This window comes from Hyla sarda, chromosome 8, assembly GCF_029499605.1.
Source record: "Hyla sarda isolate aHylSar1 chromosome 8, aHylSar1.hap1, whole genome shotgun sequence".
NCBI lineage: Eukaryota > Metazoa > Chordata > Amphibia > Anura > Hylidae > Hyla > Hyla sarda.
Window position 1 is genome coordinate 42,921,935 of NC_079196.1, and position 18,393 is coordinate 42,940,327.

At 41.4% G+C, this 18,393-nt stretch overlaps 1 protein-coding gene across 3 annotated transcripts in view; it reads right to left on the minus strand.

Annotated features, from left to right (window-relative positions):
• Window positions 1-1,744: 1,744 nt before the first annotated feature.
• LOC130284711 (dipeptidyl peptidase 4-like) overlaps window positions 1,745-18,393 on the minus strand; it is a 121,973-nt gene continuing 105,324 nt past the window's right edge. For all 3 annotated transcript variants that reach the window (XM_056535373.1, XM_056535374.1, XM_056535375.1), the window contains 6 exons: window positions 15,433-15,487; window positions 14,528-14,627; window positions 9,986-10,050; window positions 7,250-7,322; window positions 4,885-4,958; window positions 1,745-2,680 (listed from right to left, as the gene is read on the minus strand). In XM_056535373.1, the coding sequence (XP_056391348.1) occupies window positions 2,582-2,680; window positions 4,885-4,958; window positions 7,250-7,322; window positions 9,986-10,050; window positions 14,528-14,627; window positions 15,433-15,487 (466 nt within the window). In that variant the 3' untranslated portion in view covers window positions 1,745-2,581. The remainder of the gene's footprint in view (window positions 2,681-4,884; window positions 4,959-7,249; window positions 7,323-9,985; window positions 10,051-14,527; window positions 14,628-15,432; window positions 15,488-18,393) is intronic.

Here is an 18,393-nt window from a genome sequence, read left to right on the forward strand (position 1 = left end):
TGGATTTCCTGCTTAGGATTCCCTGTCCATGAGCCAGAATACTGAGCTGCTCAATCATATTTAAATGACTGCCATGTAATTCCACATTTCTCCTGTAGTGGCCACTGCAGGGAAACTTATAGCTTGATGTGGCTGATCCCCTTGGGAGGAAAAACCGGATCCATGGTGATCAGCTGATTGCCTGGCCAGTTTCCATACAAGTTGTTGTTTTAATGATTCAACCTATTTAACCCCTTCCCACTACAGGATGTATGCATACGTCATGAGCGGGCTCCCGCGATAAAACGCGGGGTCACGTGCTGACCCCACGTCATATCGTGTCAATCCCGGTGGCCATCAACGGCTGGTGATGCCCGGTATTAACCCTTCAGACGCGGCGATCAAAGTTGATTGCTGCGTCTAAAGTGAAAGTAAACTTTGCCAGTTAACTCAGTGGAGCTGTTCGGGACCGCCGTGATGAAATCGTGGTGTCCCGAACAGCTTGCAGGACAGCAGGAGGGTCCCTACCTGCCTCCTCGCTGTCCGATCACCGAATGACTGCTCCGTGCCTGAGATCTAGGCAGGAGTAGTCGAGCAGCGATAACACTGATCAATGCCAGGTAGAATGCCAGTGTAGAAGATCAGTGTGTGCAGTGTTATAGCCCCCTATGGGAGCTATAACACTGCAAAAAAGGGAAAATAAAGTGTTAATAAAGATCATTTAACCCCTTCCATAATAAAAGTCAGAATCACTCCCCTTTTCCCAAAAAATAAAAAAACGGTGTAAATAAAAAAAAAACATATGTGGTATCGCCGCATGTGAAAATGTCCGACCTATAAAAATATATAGTTAATTAAACCGCACGGTCTATGGCGTACACGTAAAAAATTTCAAAGTCCAAAATAGCGTATTTTTGGTCACTTTTTATACCATAAAAAAGTTAATAAAAAGCGATCAAAAAGTCCAATGAAAACAAAAATGATACTGATAAAAACGTCAGATCACGTCGCAAAAAATGAGCCCTCATACATCCCCATATGCAGAAAAATAACAAAGTTATAGGGGTCAGAAGATGAAATTTTTAAATGTATACATTTTCCTGCATGTAGTTATGATTTTTTCCAGAACTACGACAAAATCAAACCTATATAAGTAGGGTATCATTTTAACCGTATGGACCTACAGAATAAAGAGAAGGTGTTATTTGTACCGAAAAATGCACTGCGTAGAAAGGGAAGCCTCCCAAATTTACAAAATGACATTTTTTCTTCAATTTTGTCGCACAATGAATTTTTTTTCTGTTTCGCTGTGGATATTTGGCTAAAATTACTAATGTCACTACAAAGTAGAATTGGTGGCGCAAAAAAAAAGCCATCATATGGAATTTTAGGTGCAAAATTGAAAGTGTTATGATTTTTAGAAGGTGATGAGGAAAAAATGAAAATTCTAAAATGGAAAATACCCTGCTTCATTAAGGGATTAAAGCACAACTCCGATGTTGGTCCAGCTGCAGGATATGTGTTTAAATCTCTGAGCAACTTCATAACCCAAGACTTTTCTGCTGTTAAAGCAATCAGAATACACATTTACCAGAGTTCCGGCAAAGCTATATCTTAATCACTTTATCAGCGGAAAAGTCTTGAGCTACGAAGATGGTGGGGGATTTAAACAAATATCCTGCCATTGGACCCTCATTAAAATTGTGCTTTAAGCATTATTTATAAGTAACAACAGTAATAAAACACATAAAATTGATGTTGTTGGTTTCTTTTTATTGATAATCTTTTTTTTTATAAATATTTACCGTATAAACGATGGTCTCTTCTTCAATAACAGTCGCCAATGTGTTTAACACAATAACTAAACATCCCAAAATATGTTCATACAAAATATTTGGCATATCTACAGATTCTTTTTAATGCAGAGATGAAGGTTAACTAACAAAATGACTATCTCATAGTAAAAAGAAGAGCAATTACTGCCAATTGTACAACTAATTTTGTGTGGGTAAGACTTGGCTAGCATGGCTTCTGGGTAATTTCTAGGTTTGTACAGTGTTAAGTAATGGGTTAAACTGAAAATGATCTGCCCATAACCCATTTTCATTTTTTCTTGAATTTAAGACAAGCTTAATAGGTTTGCTAATTAAGACAATATTATTGAGTACATTCTGTTTTAATTAGACACTAGTTAAAAATTCATAAACATGAGGAACAATTCCAAGTGTTTGAGTATTCCCTGAAGATCACATCTCTCGCAGTATAAAGGAATATGTATATTAATGCGGCCAATTCATCCTGTCATTTGAGGAGTTTACACCAACATATAAATAGTTCTTCTTCCTAATTATTCATCCACTATAAATTACGTAATAGGATCTCGTTTCTTAAAATTCATGTATCCTACAAGGAGTGGATGTCCATAAGACTGTGTGTTATATTCATCGATGCAGAAGTTACAAAAGTTGTGTCTTTGACGTCGAAATTTTGGTTCTGAATTTATCGATCTTTGTTTATTTACAACGGTTTTGAAGAAATGAGTGTCCCTTTATTTGTCACAGTGTAAATTTAGGTCAATGTCCCATATTGGATTTGTTCACTGTTATTGAAGATTGAAACATTGCTTTATATAATGACTCATATGGGTGTAGATGTGCCTGCTGGCCAGCCCTCCGATTCCATGGTCTTTATCGGTGTACCACTGGAAAGGAAAAGAACATACAATTGTAAAAGGTTTTTTGTGTTACTTATTAGGGCCACATAAGCAACAGTGATATAGTGGTATGTGTGTCACATCAGCCACCACCATCAGCAGGGATCATGTATAGTAAAATTCGACAGTCCACAATCCACATCACAACCAATGGCTTAAAGTTCATAAGGTTAAAGAAAGACAAGAGCCCATCAAGTTCTACCTATATTCCTATTGTGTCCCTTATATGATGAGCCAGAGAAAGGCAGTACCGATTGCACCATACCAGGGGGACAAATCCCTTCCCGATTTTAAATATTGGTTCACAATAAATCCCTGAATCAACTTTCTGTCCCTATCTATAACCTGTAATGCTATTACTCTCCAGAAATGTATCCAGGTCCTTCCTGATCTCTTTTATTCACCATTAACACTTCCTTTGGGAGAGAATTCCATAGTGTCACTTCTCTTACAGTAAAGAACCCCCGTATGTGCTGGTGTAGAAACCTTCTTTCCTAAATATAGTGGATGCTCCCTTGTTATAAAGTCCTGGGTATAAATAGATAATTGGAAAGATCTCTGTACTGCCCCCTGATATATTTATACATATTTATTTATTCATTCATATAGGGGGACATTTATCAATGTTTGCTTATGTATTCCTTTTTTTTTTAGTTCTTTTTTTCTTACTATTTTTTGCTTATCTTTTCCTTCACATAAGCAATTTTTTTTTTTTTTTGCTTTGGTAGTGGCTTTTTCTGCTCCATGTCTGAGCTGGAGTAAATTTTGTAGGTTTTTTCATGCGATGCAACTTTTTTTGCGACTTTCGCACTTGATAAATCTCTGACCACTGCAAGTCAAATAAACTTTTTTTTTATTATATAACCCTCATTTTTATAATCTTTCTGGGTACTGTAGTTCTCCCATACAATGTATTACAATGGTTGCCCGTCTTTTAACCTTCTCCAGCTCTACTGTGTCTTGTATACTGGTGTCCAGAACAACTCCTGACATCCTTCCCGAGCATTGCAGAATCATGTTGTTCCACTCATTTTAGATTTGTTAATCCAGGAGGAAACATAAGGAAAGAACCATTTGTATCAGGTTCCTCGTTCACTTCAGCTACAAAAGAAATGTAGGCAGGCCCGAGCAACAACAGCCAATTGTCAGAAATTTCAGAAGATGGACCAGAGGAATAGGATACAAATGTAATCTAATGTTAGCCACTTATACAGGGTGGGCCATTTATATGGATATACCTTAATAAAATGGGAGACCTTGGGGGCCATTCAACTGGCCCACGACGACCAATCCACTTTCCAGGAAACTGTTCACCTAGGAATGCTCGGACCTGACACCCATAATGTGGTGGTGCACCATCTTGCTGGAAAAACTAAGGGAACGTGCCAGCTTCAGTGTATAAAGAGGAAAACACATCATCATGTAGGCCACTGGATATGAGAAATTGCTACATGATGATGTGTTTCCCTCTTTATGCACTGAAGCTGGTACATTCCCTGAGTTCCCTGGCACGTTCAACTGGTCGTCGTGGGCCAGTTGAATGGCCCCCAAGGTCTCCCGATCTGACCCCCTTAGATTTTTATCAATGGGGTCATCTGAAGGCAATTGTCTATGCTGTGAAGATATGAGATGTGCAGCACCTGAAACTACGGATACTTGAAGCCTGTTCTAGCATTTCTCCTGCGGTGTTGCTATCAGTGTGTGAAGAGTGGGAGAAGAGGGTTGCATTGACAATCCAACACAATGGGCAACACATTCAACACATTTTATAAGTGGTCAGAAACTTATGAAAGAATAAAGTTATGTTAAAACCAAGCACATCATTGTTTTTCTTGTGAAATTCCCAATAAGTTTGATGTGTCACATGACCCTCTTCCTATTGAAAAAACAAAAGTTGGATTCAAAATGGCCGACTTCAAAATGGCCGCCATGGTCACCACCCATCTTGAAAAGTTTCCCCCCTCACATATACTAATGTGCCACAAACAGGAAGTTAATATCACCAACCATTCCCATTTTATTAAGGTGTATCCATATAAATGGCCCACCCTGTAGTTCAGATGTCCCTATTCACCTGGTCTACATGCAGAATCAATACTGATATTCCTAAAGTAATTCAATTTTTTGAATTCTCAATAAAGCAGGACTTTACCTATGATGTCCATCAAGCTAAAATATTTAATAAAACTTACCATAGTCTCAAAGTCCACTCCAGCATCAACAAGAGCTTTGGAAATTTGTGCTGCTTGTTGGAAGTGAACATTGTCTAAAAATAAATAAATAAAAATAAATAAATACAAAGATGTAAACAGAAAGATTTTTCATGGGCACTGTCAGATCCCAAAACTTTTTACATATTGTTACTGATGAAAATTAAAGACCTTTTGTAATATGGTTGTTTAACCCCTTAACGACGAGCGCTGTAAATGTACGTCCTGGTGAGGTGGTACAGAGCGATGCCCGGATCATGCACGGCAGGTCTGGCTGCTGATCGCAGCCAGGGACCCGCCCGTAATGGCGGACACCTGCGATCACGCATTAACCCCTCAGATGCTGTGATCAATACAGATCACGGCATCTGCAGCATCACGGTCACTAAAATGGATGATCGGATCGCCCACAGCGCTGCCGCGGCGATCCGTTCATCCAGCACGGCAGACGGAGGTCCCCTCACCTGGCTCCGCTGCCTTCCCGGCTTCTTCTGCTCTGATCTGCCTTCCCGCATACCAGAGCAGAAGATGACCGATAACCCTGATCAGTGCTGTGTCCTATACATAGCACTGAACAGTATTAGCAATTGAGTGATTGCTATAAATAGTCCCCTAAGGCGACTATTAAAGTGTCGTAAAAAAAGTAAAAGAATAAAGTTAAAAAAAAAGTGAAAAATCCCCTCCCCCAATAAAACATAATTGTCCCATTTTCCCTATTTCACCCTCAAAAAATGTTAAAAAAATTTTTATATACGTATTTGGTATCGCCGCGTGTGTAAATATCTGAACTATTAAAATAAAATGTTAATGATACCATACGGTGAACGGCGTGAACGTAAAAATAAAAGAAAGTCCAAAATAGATGCTTTTTTATAACATTTAATTCCCAAATAAATTTATAAAAAATGGATTAAAAGTTCTATATAAGCAAATATGGAAGAAATAAAAAGTACAGATCACGGAGAAAAAAAAATTAGCCCTCATACCGCCGCTTATACGGAAAAATGAAAAAGTTATAGGTCTTCAAAATAGGGGGATTTTAAACGTACTAATTTAGTTAAAAAGTTTGCGATTTAATAATAAAGTATCTTATCATGGGTATCATTTTAATCGTATTGACCCAAAGAATAAAAAACACATGTCATTTTTACTGTAAATTGTACGGCGTGAAAACAAAACCTTCCAAAATTAGCAAAATTGCGGTTTTCTTTTTAATTTCACCACACAAATAGTATTTTTTTGGTTGCGTCATACATTTAATGGTAAAATGAGTGATGGCATTTCAACAGACAACTGGTCGCGCAAAAAACAAGCCCTCATACTAGTCTGTGGATGAAAATATAAAAGAGTTATGATTTTTTGGCGAGGAGGAAAAAACGAAAATGTTAAAATTTAATTGTCTGCGTCCTTAAGGCCCAAATGGGCTGCGTCCATAAGGGGTTAAAACAATTTGAATATTTAATAAAGAAAATGGCCCCTAAAAAAGCCCATCGCCAGGGGTCCCCATGCCTACTGGGACACTAACCAGTCCTGCAGCAGCATCAAGCTTGTCCATGAGTCATGGACAAGAGATGACTCATGGATAAGGCTGCAGGAGCAGACCCACCAATCACCTCCCACCACCACTAGGAGGGAGACCCCCCTTCCCCTGAGAAGATTTCTAACACTGTGAGCTAATGAAAAGAGGGATTTAAATATATATAAATATATATATATATATATATATATATATATATATACGATATATATATATATATATATACGATATATATATATATATATATATATATATATATATATATATATAAATATATATATATAATAGAGGCCTAAAAATTTGATGTACATGGTCAGGATTAGGTACTAAGTAATTTTTTGGGGAGATCTGACAGGTACACTTTAACTACTCTTAAGCAGTGGACTCTCCCCCAAAAGACCACCTTTGCATGAAGACCTCTCTTGATGTAGACCAGATTTTTCTATGATGGATTGTCAGGTCACTAATAGCTAATGTATGTCGTACCAACACTACAGAAGACTATATTGTCATTTTAGGGTGGTCATTTCCAAGAGGTTATGTTATATTTTGATGACTTTTGACTAATCATTGGTAAGGAGTGAAAGTGGTTAAAAGATAACATGTGTTCGCATTACAGCAAATCCAGACTTTGATTCCCATGAAATAATTACATTGCTAATAATTTACATTTGCAGACAATTAGTGTTAAAATAAAGAGTTCTGCCTCGGTCATCATGATGTAACATTTGCCCATCAAGTTTCTGTTTTGTCAGTTTTGATGCTCGAAATCTGTCACGGGTACCAGAAGACTAATTAGAGGAGGCTCACCATCTGCTGTGCCGTGGATTAGAAGGTATCCCACATCCTTAAACTTAGCTGCTCTATGCATGACCGTTGAATTCTGAAAAACATAAAAAATAATGCATTTGACTAGATTACGATTTAATTAAAGCGTCATTTTCAAGAAATAAAACCATATATTAACCCCTTCCCTCTTTCATTTTTTCACTTTTGTTTTTTTCCTCCTCACCTTCAAAAAATCATAACACTTTCAGTTTTCCACCTAAAAATCCATATGAGGGCTTGTTATTTGCGCTAACAATTTTACTTTGTAATACCATTAATAATGTCACTACAAAGTCTACGGTGAAACCAGAAAAAAAAATGTGTGGGGCAAAATTGAAAAAAAAGCCATTTTGTAATTTTTAGCGGCTTCCATTTCTACGCAGTGCAGTTTTCGGTAAAAATTGCACCTTATATTTATTCCGTAGGTCCATACAGTCGCAAGGATACCCAATTTATATAGGTTTGATTTTTTTTTACTGCTAAAGAGAAATTATAACTACACGCACCAAAATTGATACATTGAAAAATGTCCTTTTCTGACCCCTATAACTTTTTTTATTTTTCTGTATAAGGGACAGTATGAGGGCTAGTTTTTTTGCGCCGTGATCTGAATTTTTTATCGGTACCATTTTTGCTTGGATCTGACTTTTTGATCACTTTTAATTCATTTTTTTATGGTATAAAAAGTGACCAAAAATATGCTATTTTGGCCGTGACCATGCGGTAAAATTAACAATATATTTTTATAGTTCGGACATTTAGGCACGCGGCGATACCACATATGTTTATTATTATTTACACTTTTTTTTTTTAAATGGCAAAAGGGGAGTGATTCAAACTTTTATTAGAGAAGGGGTTAAATCACATTTATTAACACTTTATTTTGCAATTTTTTTATGTACAATGTTATAGTCCCCACTGATTTCCTACACTAATCACTGCCATGCAATAGCATGGCATTGATCAGTGTTATCGCCTTACGACTGCTCTTGCCTGGATCTCAGGCTCGGAGCAGTCATTCGGTGATCGGACAGCGAGGAGGCAGGTAGGGATCCTCCTCGCGTCCTGCAAGCTGTTCAGGACGCTGCGATTTCACCGAACAGCACCACTGAGCTAACCGGCAATGTTTACTTTCATTTTAGACGCAGTGATCAAGTTTGATCACGTGTCTAAAGCAGTAATGCCTGACATCAGCCTGATCGGCGATGTCCGGCATTAGCAGTTGGTCCTGGTGGCCCATAGCATCCGAGACCCACCGGATATGATGCACGCTCATCTGCTGAGTTAATGAACGTCCATTTGCTTTGCATATTTTGGCAACCCTGATGCTACAAATTGAACCTCCCTATATTCCACAGATGCACTGTATTGTTTTTTGTTTTTTTTTGCAACATTTTGCCAAATATAACATACAATAAAAAGACCAACAAGAAAAGAAGGTGCTGGGAAGACAAACAAATAGGTGATAGGATTGCAAAGTCAAGAACAGTGGTCTTAAACTGTGGTCCTCTAGATGTTGCAAAACTTCAACTCCCAGCATGCCTGGACAGCCGTTGTCTGTTTGGGCATGCTCGGAGTTGAAGTTTTGCAATATCTGGGGTGCCACAGTTATAGATCACTGGGTCTAGAAGGATAAGGCTTGGTTCACATCACGTTTTTACCAATATGGGACCACAAACGGCTGGGGGGAGCTAAAACCTTGCGCTCCCGCATCCCTGCAGTATGCCACCCATATGTAATTCATTTCAATGAGCCGACCAGAGTGAAATGCTGACTCCGGTCGGCTCATTTTTGCCCTGTATGCGGTTTTCCCACCACACGTAAAACCGTAGTCGACCACTGGTTTGAGGTCCGGTGGAAAACTACATACGGGGCAAAAATGAGCCGATCAGAGTCAGCGTTTCACTCCGGTCGGCTCATTGAAATTAATTGCATACGGGCGGCATACGGCAGGGATACGGAAGCGCAAGGTTTTAACTCCCCCCAGCCGTATGCGGTCCCATATTGTTAAAAGCATGATGTGAACCCAGCCTTACATGGTCAACAGGATTATATATTCTTATATGAGAGAAGGGCAGATGTAGTCCACATGTAATGCTGAGCAGATGAGGGGTCTACCGGCTAAACAGAGGAAGCAAGAATATGGCTGTACTTTTTGTTTATTCTTTTTTTTTTATCAAGGTTGAATAAGAAATGCTTTGTTATCTGGTACTTCCTGATGCCTCACTGTGGGGGTTTGCTAAGCAGCAGCCCAAAGAAAGACTGGTAGTAAAGCTAAAACATGGGTTTTGAGTTCCCTTTTATTATCCTGTCATCTGAAAGTAGGGTGAGAAGCTCCTTAAAATCTTCTATGAAAAATTACATTAGGGGTAAGCATGCCATATATGATCATACATTAGCATTATCATTGAATGTTATAACTATTCTTATAGACAGATCTATTTAAAAGTTATTTATTAAAGGGTCAACAGTGATACTGGTTCCCAACAATTTTAGCTGTTCTAAACTAAGTTTGACAAATTTAGGATAAAATCTCTGGTGGAACTTCTCTGCCAGTAGCTTGGAAGAACAACATGCTCTTGGGACAATTGTACATATATGGCTGTCATGAAAGACTTTCAAGCCTAGGTAGTGTGCTATGTCAGTCAGCAGTCTGTTCTTAACAATTATAAACAATGTCAGAAATAATTCTTATATGACTAATTCTGTTTCTTTTACCTCATAATTCACAAGATTGTCTTCAGGTGTGGGAAGGCTCATGTACCTTTCTGTATAAATTGAGTCTGCAATACAAAGATTATACTATACATGAAGAAATGGAATTCTTTAGATACTTGTACATTCAACAAAATGAGTTTAAAAAATCTAAATTATATTAGTAACAGTTGTACAATTATAGAACCTAACATGTGACAGATAAACAACACATGAACAAAGAAAAAACAAAAGCTGGCGTATAGAGAGTCAGAATAAGTACAAACCCCAAGACAGAAGAATATCGACAAAGTAAAGGAGGTATACTTTGCATCCTATGCAAAGTTGGCTCAACTTATAGTTAATCACTGGGGATACATGAGAAGAGAGAATTATTTGTCATGTATCCTCCTTAATATTTGGAATAGTGGAAAGACATTCCACACAGGGAAGGTGTTACGTTATGCGCTCCGGCCGCACAAGCTGGCTGTGAGCACATGGTCCCGTTACCTGCTGCTGCCGGCGGGGCTGGGATTCACATCACGGGACGCGTCCACTTGCGAATCCTATTCCGTCACTAACCACGTGCTTCTCCTGCTCCCTCCTCTGCCTCTCTGCTCCGACGCGCGTGTTCCTGTCCCCTAGGGCGCGCGCGCAGGAGCTTTAAGATTTAAAGGGCCAGTGCGCCCATTAGTGTAGTACACCTGTGGCTCATTGATAAATTCCTCCTCCTCCCACACTTCCCTGATGGATCTTTGTTGTCTTGTGCCTGAGAGAAAGCATACCCGAGAGTTGCCTTGCCATGTATCTGATCCTTTGCTCTTTGACCTGACCTTGCTCCTCTGCCACCTGCATATTGACCTCCTGATACGTCCTGACTAGGTTACTGTGCCGCCTGCCCTGACCTTCAGCTATCCTGACTACGAGCTGCCTTATCCCTCCTGTGCCTCGCATCTCCTCAGCCGCCTGTGTGATCGAGCCGTGCCAAGGGTAGCCACAGCAAGTCCATCCCGTTTTGCAGCAGGCTCTGGTGAAAACCAGCGGCACCTCTGAGTCATTTGCCACACAGGTCCAGTAGATCCACATTCACCGGTGTTCCTGTCTTCTGAAAAGTGAGTGTTGCAGAAGGGAGTTGTTTGGATCTTGGCCCAGATTATAAACGTTTATAGATCCTAAAGAAGATCTCTGGGTCCCTTGGAGCAGAAAACTCATAAGAGGGAATTAAGGTGACAATTCACTGGGGAAAGGAGGGGGGGGGGGTATAATTCTAAAAGGCATATCTAAGTTGTAACTAGATTGAATATGTGTAAAAAGAACAAAATCGCTCTGTATCATATACAGCTTAATCATACTAACCCCTTCTGAATGAGGTGGACTATGGACTGAGAGACAATTGAGAGGTTATACCACAAGGGCGTATATATGATCCCATCAGTAAACTTTAGCAACCTTTTGACCCCAGCTGTACCTGGGAAGCTATTTTATGGAAGACATGCCATAAATGCAGGCCTAGGAAGTTAGCTAAATGATGTTCCCTTTTGGGGAGGAGACCATTATCCACGCAGAAAACTAAATACCATAACTGCTCATCGAAGTAATACAAATCAATATAAAATGTTGGGAAATGGGAAAAAACATTTTTAAATCAACTATTTTTCCAGTGGAGTACCTCTTTAAGAACAGTTAGATCCCCATATGAATGATGGTAACAAAAAAAAAAAAAAAAAAAATTTATATATATATATATATATATATATATATATATATATATATATACACACACATTTTTTTTTTTTTAAAGATCAGGAAGTTGGCACAGATACGTGCATCAAAATGAATGAACTTAGGTAGATGATAATTTTTATCAAATTTTTGTGGCCGGGAACAGCTAGAAGTAGATTGACCCAGACTTGAAACTTTGCTCTTCTGTAATCAAGAAGGCGGTAGACCCTTTAATGCAAGTCATTACAATGTGATCGATTAATCGTAGTGTCCCGGATTAAAAAAGGATACCACTTCGAGTCCACAGACCAGGGAGCTCCAACCCCCCTCCCGTAATTTCCACATAAAAAAGTACCATGTCATCCACGTACCAACACATAAAGAAATTGTGAATGACATTTGTTAGCATAATCACTAGACTGCCCTCACTGAAGAGCTAAAGGCTCAATGGTCAGGGCAAATAGGAAAAGGCAAATAGGCCAGTCCTGCCGAGTCCCACAAGACAAAGCAAAGAACGGGGAAAGAACACTATTGATCAAGATACAAGACTTTAGAGACATATTGAGGGAGATTCATCAAAACCTGTGCAGAGGAAAAGATTACCAGATGCCCATAGCAGCCAATCAGATTTTTAAAAAGGCCACTGAAAATGAAAGAAGTGATTTCATTGGTTGCTATGGGCAACTGGTCAACTTTTTCTCTGCTCAGGTTTTGATAAATCTCCCCTATAGAGTGTAGATAGTCAATGTTTAAAGGGGATACATGCCAATATGGCCCACAACTAAGCTGATCCTTGTTGTGGAATCATACTACAAGTCCAGCATTTTCTGACACAAAATGCACCACATAAACTGGAGAAGAGGAACCCCCCCAGTAACATAGCGTTGTTCAGTGTTTTCCAATCAAAAGACTCCATATATAAGTCCCTATGAAGACTGAAAAATGGTGATTAAAATTTTTTAAGTGCGTATATATGTGAATAAGCCCCTTTCCTAATAAAAGTTCTGATAATAACTGGTTCCAATAAAAACTACAGATCATGGCACATAAGATTACCCTCATACATCCCTGTATATGGAAAAATTGGAGTTATAGGGGTCAGATGGGGGGGGGGGGGCTTGCCTCGGGTGTAAAAGGCACTACAGCTCTCCCGCCATAATAGCCCGGCATGCTGCGATCACCGTGGCCGCTATTAAACCATTAGATCACCGCTCTTTAAGTTGACAACAGTGTCTAAAGGGATCTCATAACCATCCCTGGTGGTCTAGTGGGGTGAATCGCACTATTTTCTTGAGGGACAAGTAGATTGTGTTCCGCTTTTGTCCCTTGGACAAGTAGTTTTTTTTTCAAATTCCCGCACCCCTGAGAGCACAAGTTGAGTATGGAGCACTGCTCACATGAGGCTACCCACTCCGGTGTCCTGACCATGTCCCCCAAATAGATATGTATATGTAAGTTTATATGTAAACTTTTAGTTGGGTAGCTCCTTGGCTCATGCTGTGAGCTTTGTCAGAATTTTACACATTTGAAAAGACATAGGGGGAGATTTATCAAAACCTGTGCAGAGAAAGAGTGGTGCAGTTGCCCATAGCAACCAATCAGATTGCTTCTTTCATTTTCCACAGGCCTCTTTAGAGGCCTGTGGAAAATGAAAGAAGCAATCTGATTGGTTGCTATGGGCAACTGCACCACTCTTCCTCTGCACAGGTTTTGATAAACTCCCCCATAATCGATATATGCCACAAATGCAGCAGGCGGAGGGTGCTCTGCTAGATTAAATATACTAAATATGGTACTTGGGTACTATCAAGAGGTATTTAGACCATAACAATAAACCAGCAAACACCTCACTCACAGAAAGCACATGTTAAAAAAGTCACCCCTGAGGAATTTACTTGGGTGATGACGAAACGTGTGTGGCTTCAGAGTGGGCACCCACCCATGATGAGTATTTGTTTACTGTTTTGCCTCTCCAACTGTGTTTTACTTGTCTCTCAGTATTATAAGTGGTTCATTTAGCTACATTATAATTTTTTTTTGCCTTGTTGCTTTCATTAGGGATTGGTTGACCTTGGTGTTATATCATTTTCTATACTTATGACAGGGATTATTTTTAGTGTGGGTTGTTCTCTTGTGGGGTATCATTGATTAATCATTTTTGCATTATTTAATTCATTTTGGCTCCTGAGGAACGCTACACTTATTTATCACATTGGCTCTAATTTACTAACAGCATTCCGACTCTTTTTGTCAGGTTGTGCGCCTTAATTCTAAGTAAATTCTGAATGTGCGACAGAAAAAAAACGACAGAATCAGAACCACTCAGAGTGAAAAAAAAAACTACAAAATAGGCGTGGTTTTTGGGAAAAGAGGCGTGTTCCCTACATTTCATCCAAAATCCCTTGTCTTTTCTGAAAAACACTCTGAAAATAATGTGAATTTTCTGGGAAGAAAACCTTACACTTTAAAGCATGTATAAAGTTTCTGAAAGTGGAGTAAATTAGTAAATACCATGGGAAAAAAAAGGTTGGAACAGCAAAAATCACAACAAAACCTACACTCCACTCTTCGTACATCAGGGCCATTGTTTTTCTAGTACCAGTGGAGAGTGCTTTATATATTGTGCATATAGGGTGGGTGCTCACTAGAGTGCGTGCCCCTCTAGTATTGTTTTTTTTGTGTTTTTAATTGTTTGTCCTTGTATACTATTTATGTTTCATTCAGGTATATTACAATATATCTTGTTCTTAGGTTTATTATTATAATCGCTACATTGACTAAGTCAATAAAACTAAGTTATTTCTATCACATTGAGACTAAATTTAGCAATAATCGGTAACATACCATAATAATGCCAGCTTGATACAGGGGCTACTGCAATTCCACACTTGAACTCGCCACTTCCACTGCCAAGCACCATCGACGTTACATAACCACCATAAGACTGGGAAAACATATGACTTTATGAGACCTTTTCACACTGATTCCTAACTAAAACACAGTAATTTATTCTTACACATGAAATATGAGTCAAGTCGGGTTCTGTAAGCTGATTTCATGAAAATTTCTTCTGCCATTGATGGCACTGTTATGTTTATTAACCCTATGATGATTCAAGTGAGTCCATTAGACTATAAGGGCCTTGTTATTACACACTTTATATGGGCTCTAAACCACAGCGGTATAAAACCAACCTTAAAGGGGTATTCCGGCCAAATACATTTTATTCCCTATCCAAAGGATAGGGTATAAGATGTCTGATCGCCAGGGGCCTTCCGCTGGGACCCCCCGCGATCTCCGTGCAGCACCCGCATTCTATACGCGGCTGCGTCTCCAGTCTCAGAAACCTCTTTGTTTCCGGGACTGGAGACATGATGTCACGCCACGGCCCCTCCATCCATGTCTAGACATGGATGGAGGGGCGTGGCGTCTCCAGTCCCGGAAACAAAGAGGTTTCTGAGACTGGAGACGCAGCCCCGCAAAGAATGTGGGTGCTGCACGGAGATCGCGGGGGGGGGGGGGGGGGTCCCAGCAGAGGGCCCCCGGCGATCAGACATCTTATCCCCTATCCTTTGGATAGGGGATGAGATGTATTTGGCCGGAAGATGAGTTGTATTTGGCCGGAATAGCCCTTTAATCAACTTTGTCACAATAATTACAATTATCTATGTATATCCTTTTGATCACCACCCTATTAGTACATTAGAAACAAGCCAACAGTACTATTACAGGTTTTTTTTTTTACTTACCCATCCCCAGATAGCTACTCTGCTTTCATCAACAAATCCCATAGACTTGAATTCCCTAAGCGAAAAACCAAAGACCACATTTAGACAAAAGGAAATAGAAAAAAAAAGGCCTAAAAATATAATAGTAGCAAACATTTAAACAAAAGGAAGTAAGTCCAGCTCACCCCGCCCAGGACAGATGGAGCACGGATCCAGGTGCTGGACGGCACCAGCGTAAAAAATGGAAAGAAAGAAGATGGGATCCAGCTCGTGAAGTATAAAATAGCTTGTTTATTCCGACATAACAAAACACAGGTAAGTGACATGTTTCAAGCACAGGTGCGCTCTTAGTCATAAGTTTTTGTTATTTTGGAATAAACAAGCTATTTTATACCTCACAAGCTGGATCCCATCTACCTTCTTTCCATTAACAAATAGTCCACCTTTTAATCTGGACCTGCTTTATTTAGGGTAAAAAGTAAGGGCATAAATCTGTATAGACCTCTCATAGTAATTTGACCCCTCTAGCACCAAGATATCAGATTTAAATAAGAAACAAACAAAAAATTATAGAAACTTAACCAGCACAACTACATAGTACACAGGAGCACACTGCTGTGATAAAGTATACAAATAGGAGATTACTGCAGCTCTCTTGGTCAAAAATTGGAGGCTCTTGGCGCCCTCACTTCAGATGTCACCTAGTCAGAGGCTGTATACACAGAAGAGGTGAGTAGGGTGAGCGTGTTAGGGTCCCATGCGAAGAGAGGCCACCTCCGTGTGGTGGGTGGGGGACACGCTTTGTTCGAAAAAGGGTTAAAGCGAAAAGATATGTAAATCAGGCTTTGGAGCACAATGGGTGTTTCGCTCAGCTGCTAGATGACAGTGCAGCCTATTGACTGTCAGAGAGAGGTAGAAGAGGTAACACAGTGGCCAGGGAAGTGTCTAACTGGTGAAAGGGCCGATGTGAGGTGCAGACTTGCGTCCCGTACAAGTCTGCGTCTGCTCCTCCCCTCAGCTCTCCTAAGCTTTCCAAAGCTAGAGCTGGGGGGGGGGGGGGGGGGGAGAGGACGTACACACCTTCCTTACCTCCCCTCCCTCATCTCTGCCTGCATTCGGAGAATGAAGGTTTTCCACAGGCTGGACATTCAGATGGGCAGACTAGATGGGCCAAATGGTTCTTATCTGCCGACACATTCTATGTTTAGTTTGTGCTGTGTTTAGCGACAGCACATACACAGTTTTCTCCTCACAGCTCCGCTCCTGGACGTAGATTTTGACAGCTGTGAAAATCTACATCCAAGGGGCTGTGAGAAGCCCTAACCCTTGTGAAAATTTACGTCTGAATCCCTCTCCCCCTGAAGGAGGTGTCCTAGGAGGGAGCTATGTACGGGGCTGAGGGAGGTGCAGAACTGCGTCCTGACCAGCTCTGCCTCCCCCTCCCCTCGGACCAACACAGAATTGCATGGGACGCAGCTCTGCACCTCACACCGGACTGTGCTGGGCTCCAAAGCTTAATCCACCCAGTGAACTCCAAAGCTTAAAGGACAACTGCAGCGCTAGCAAATTAAGGCCCAAATTTAATAATATCACAAGTTATATAAGTTTCTAAATGGGATCCATTACCTGGCTGGTCCCATTTCTCCGCTATGCCGCCACCGGAAGTCATCTCCTGGTCCCCTAACGCGCGTAGCTTCGACCTATTATTCTCTATGGAGCCGCCATCTTGGTTGACGCTACGTCACAAATGCCCATAATGCGCCAGCGGATTGCTTCACTCCCCCTGCCGCTCGTCGTGCCGGCCCCTCTCCTCCCATCTTATAAATATTCATAAAGTTATTATGCGCTCAGCCCTGATTGGCTGAGCGCACAGTAGGGGCCGCTAGTGCTGGGCGGTGTCAAATGTGTCCCCCGCGAGTGCGATCGCTACTATCACCGCTAGAGGGGTCCCTGTACCCACTAGCGCTGTCACAAGAATGCCTCCCGCGAGCGCGATCACTACCATCACCGCTAGCGGGGTCCCTGTGCCCACTAGCGGTGTCACAAGAATGCCGAGCGCGGCTCTGTTCCCCATCCCTGTCAGCTCTCAGGGTACGGGAACAGATAAGCCTCGCGCGCAGCTAACGTAGTACTGCGCATGCGCAGTACTACGCAAATAGCGTAGGGCTAACGCTAGGCTCCTAGCGCTGCCTACGTTAGCCCTACGCTATTTGCGTAGTGCTGCGCCTGCGCAGTACTACGTTAGCCGAGCGTGAGGCTTTCTGTTCCCGTACTCTGAGAGCTGACAGGGACGGGGAACAGAGCCGCGCTTGACATTCTTGTGACATCGCTTGTGGGCACAGGGACCCTGCTAGCGGTGATGGTAGCGATCACGCTGGTGGGAGGCATTCTTGTAACACCGCTAGTGGGCACAGAGACCCCGCTAGTGGTGATGGTAGCGATCACGCTGGCGGGAGGCATTCTTGTAACACCGCTAGTGGGCACAGAGACACCGCTAGCGGTGATGGTAGCGCTCGCGGGAGGCATTCTTGTGACACCGCTAGTGGGCACATGGATCCAGCTAGCGGTGGGGACTGCTCGCGGGGACACTGGCTGACAGGCGCAGCGGGGGGACACAGTAAATGGATTAGCTTCTATCGGGCCACAGAACCACACCGGGACAAGTGTGGGTGCCGCGCTGGGCTCTACAATTCATCTGGAGGGTGGGGGAGGGGCCCTACCGTTATAGCGGTATGGGCAAAAATCCATACCGTGGGAGAAAAAGAAAACCGGTATCCGGTTCATACTGGTATACCGCCCAGCACTAGGGGCCGCAGCCTATCAGTACATGTGATGAGGGTGGAGAGGGCTGATGAGCTGGGAGGGGGAGGATGGGAGGAGATAACCACAAGGGAAGGAGCTGTGGGCGTCACTTTATTTTGATTTTCCACTTTGAGATAGATGCCATCTGTAAAGCACCTTTCTATCCAACACCATATAGGT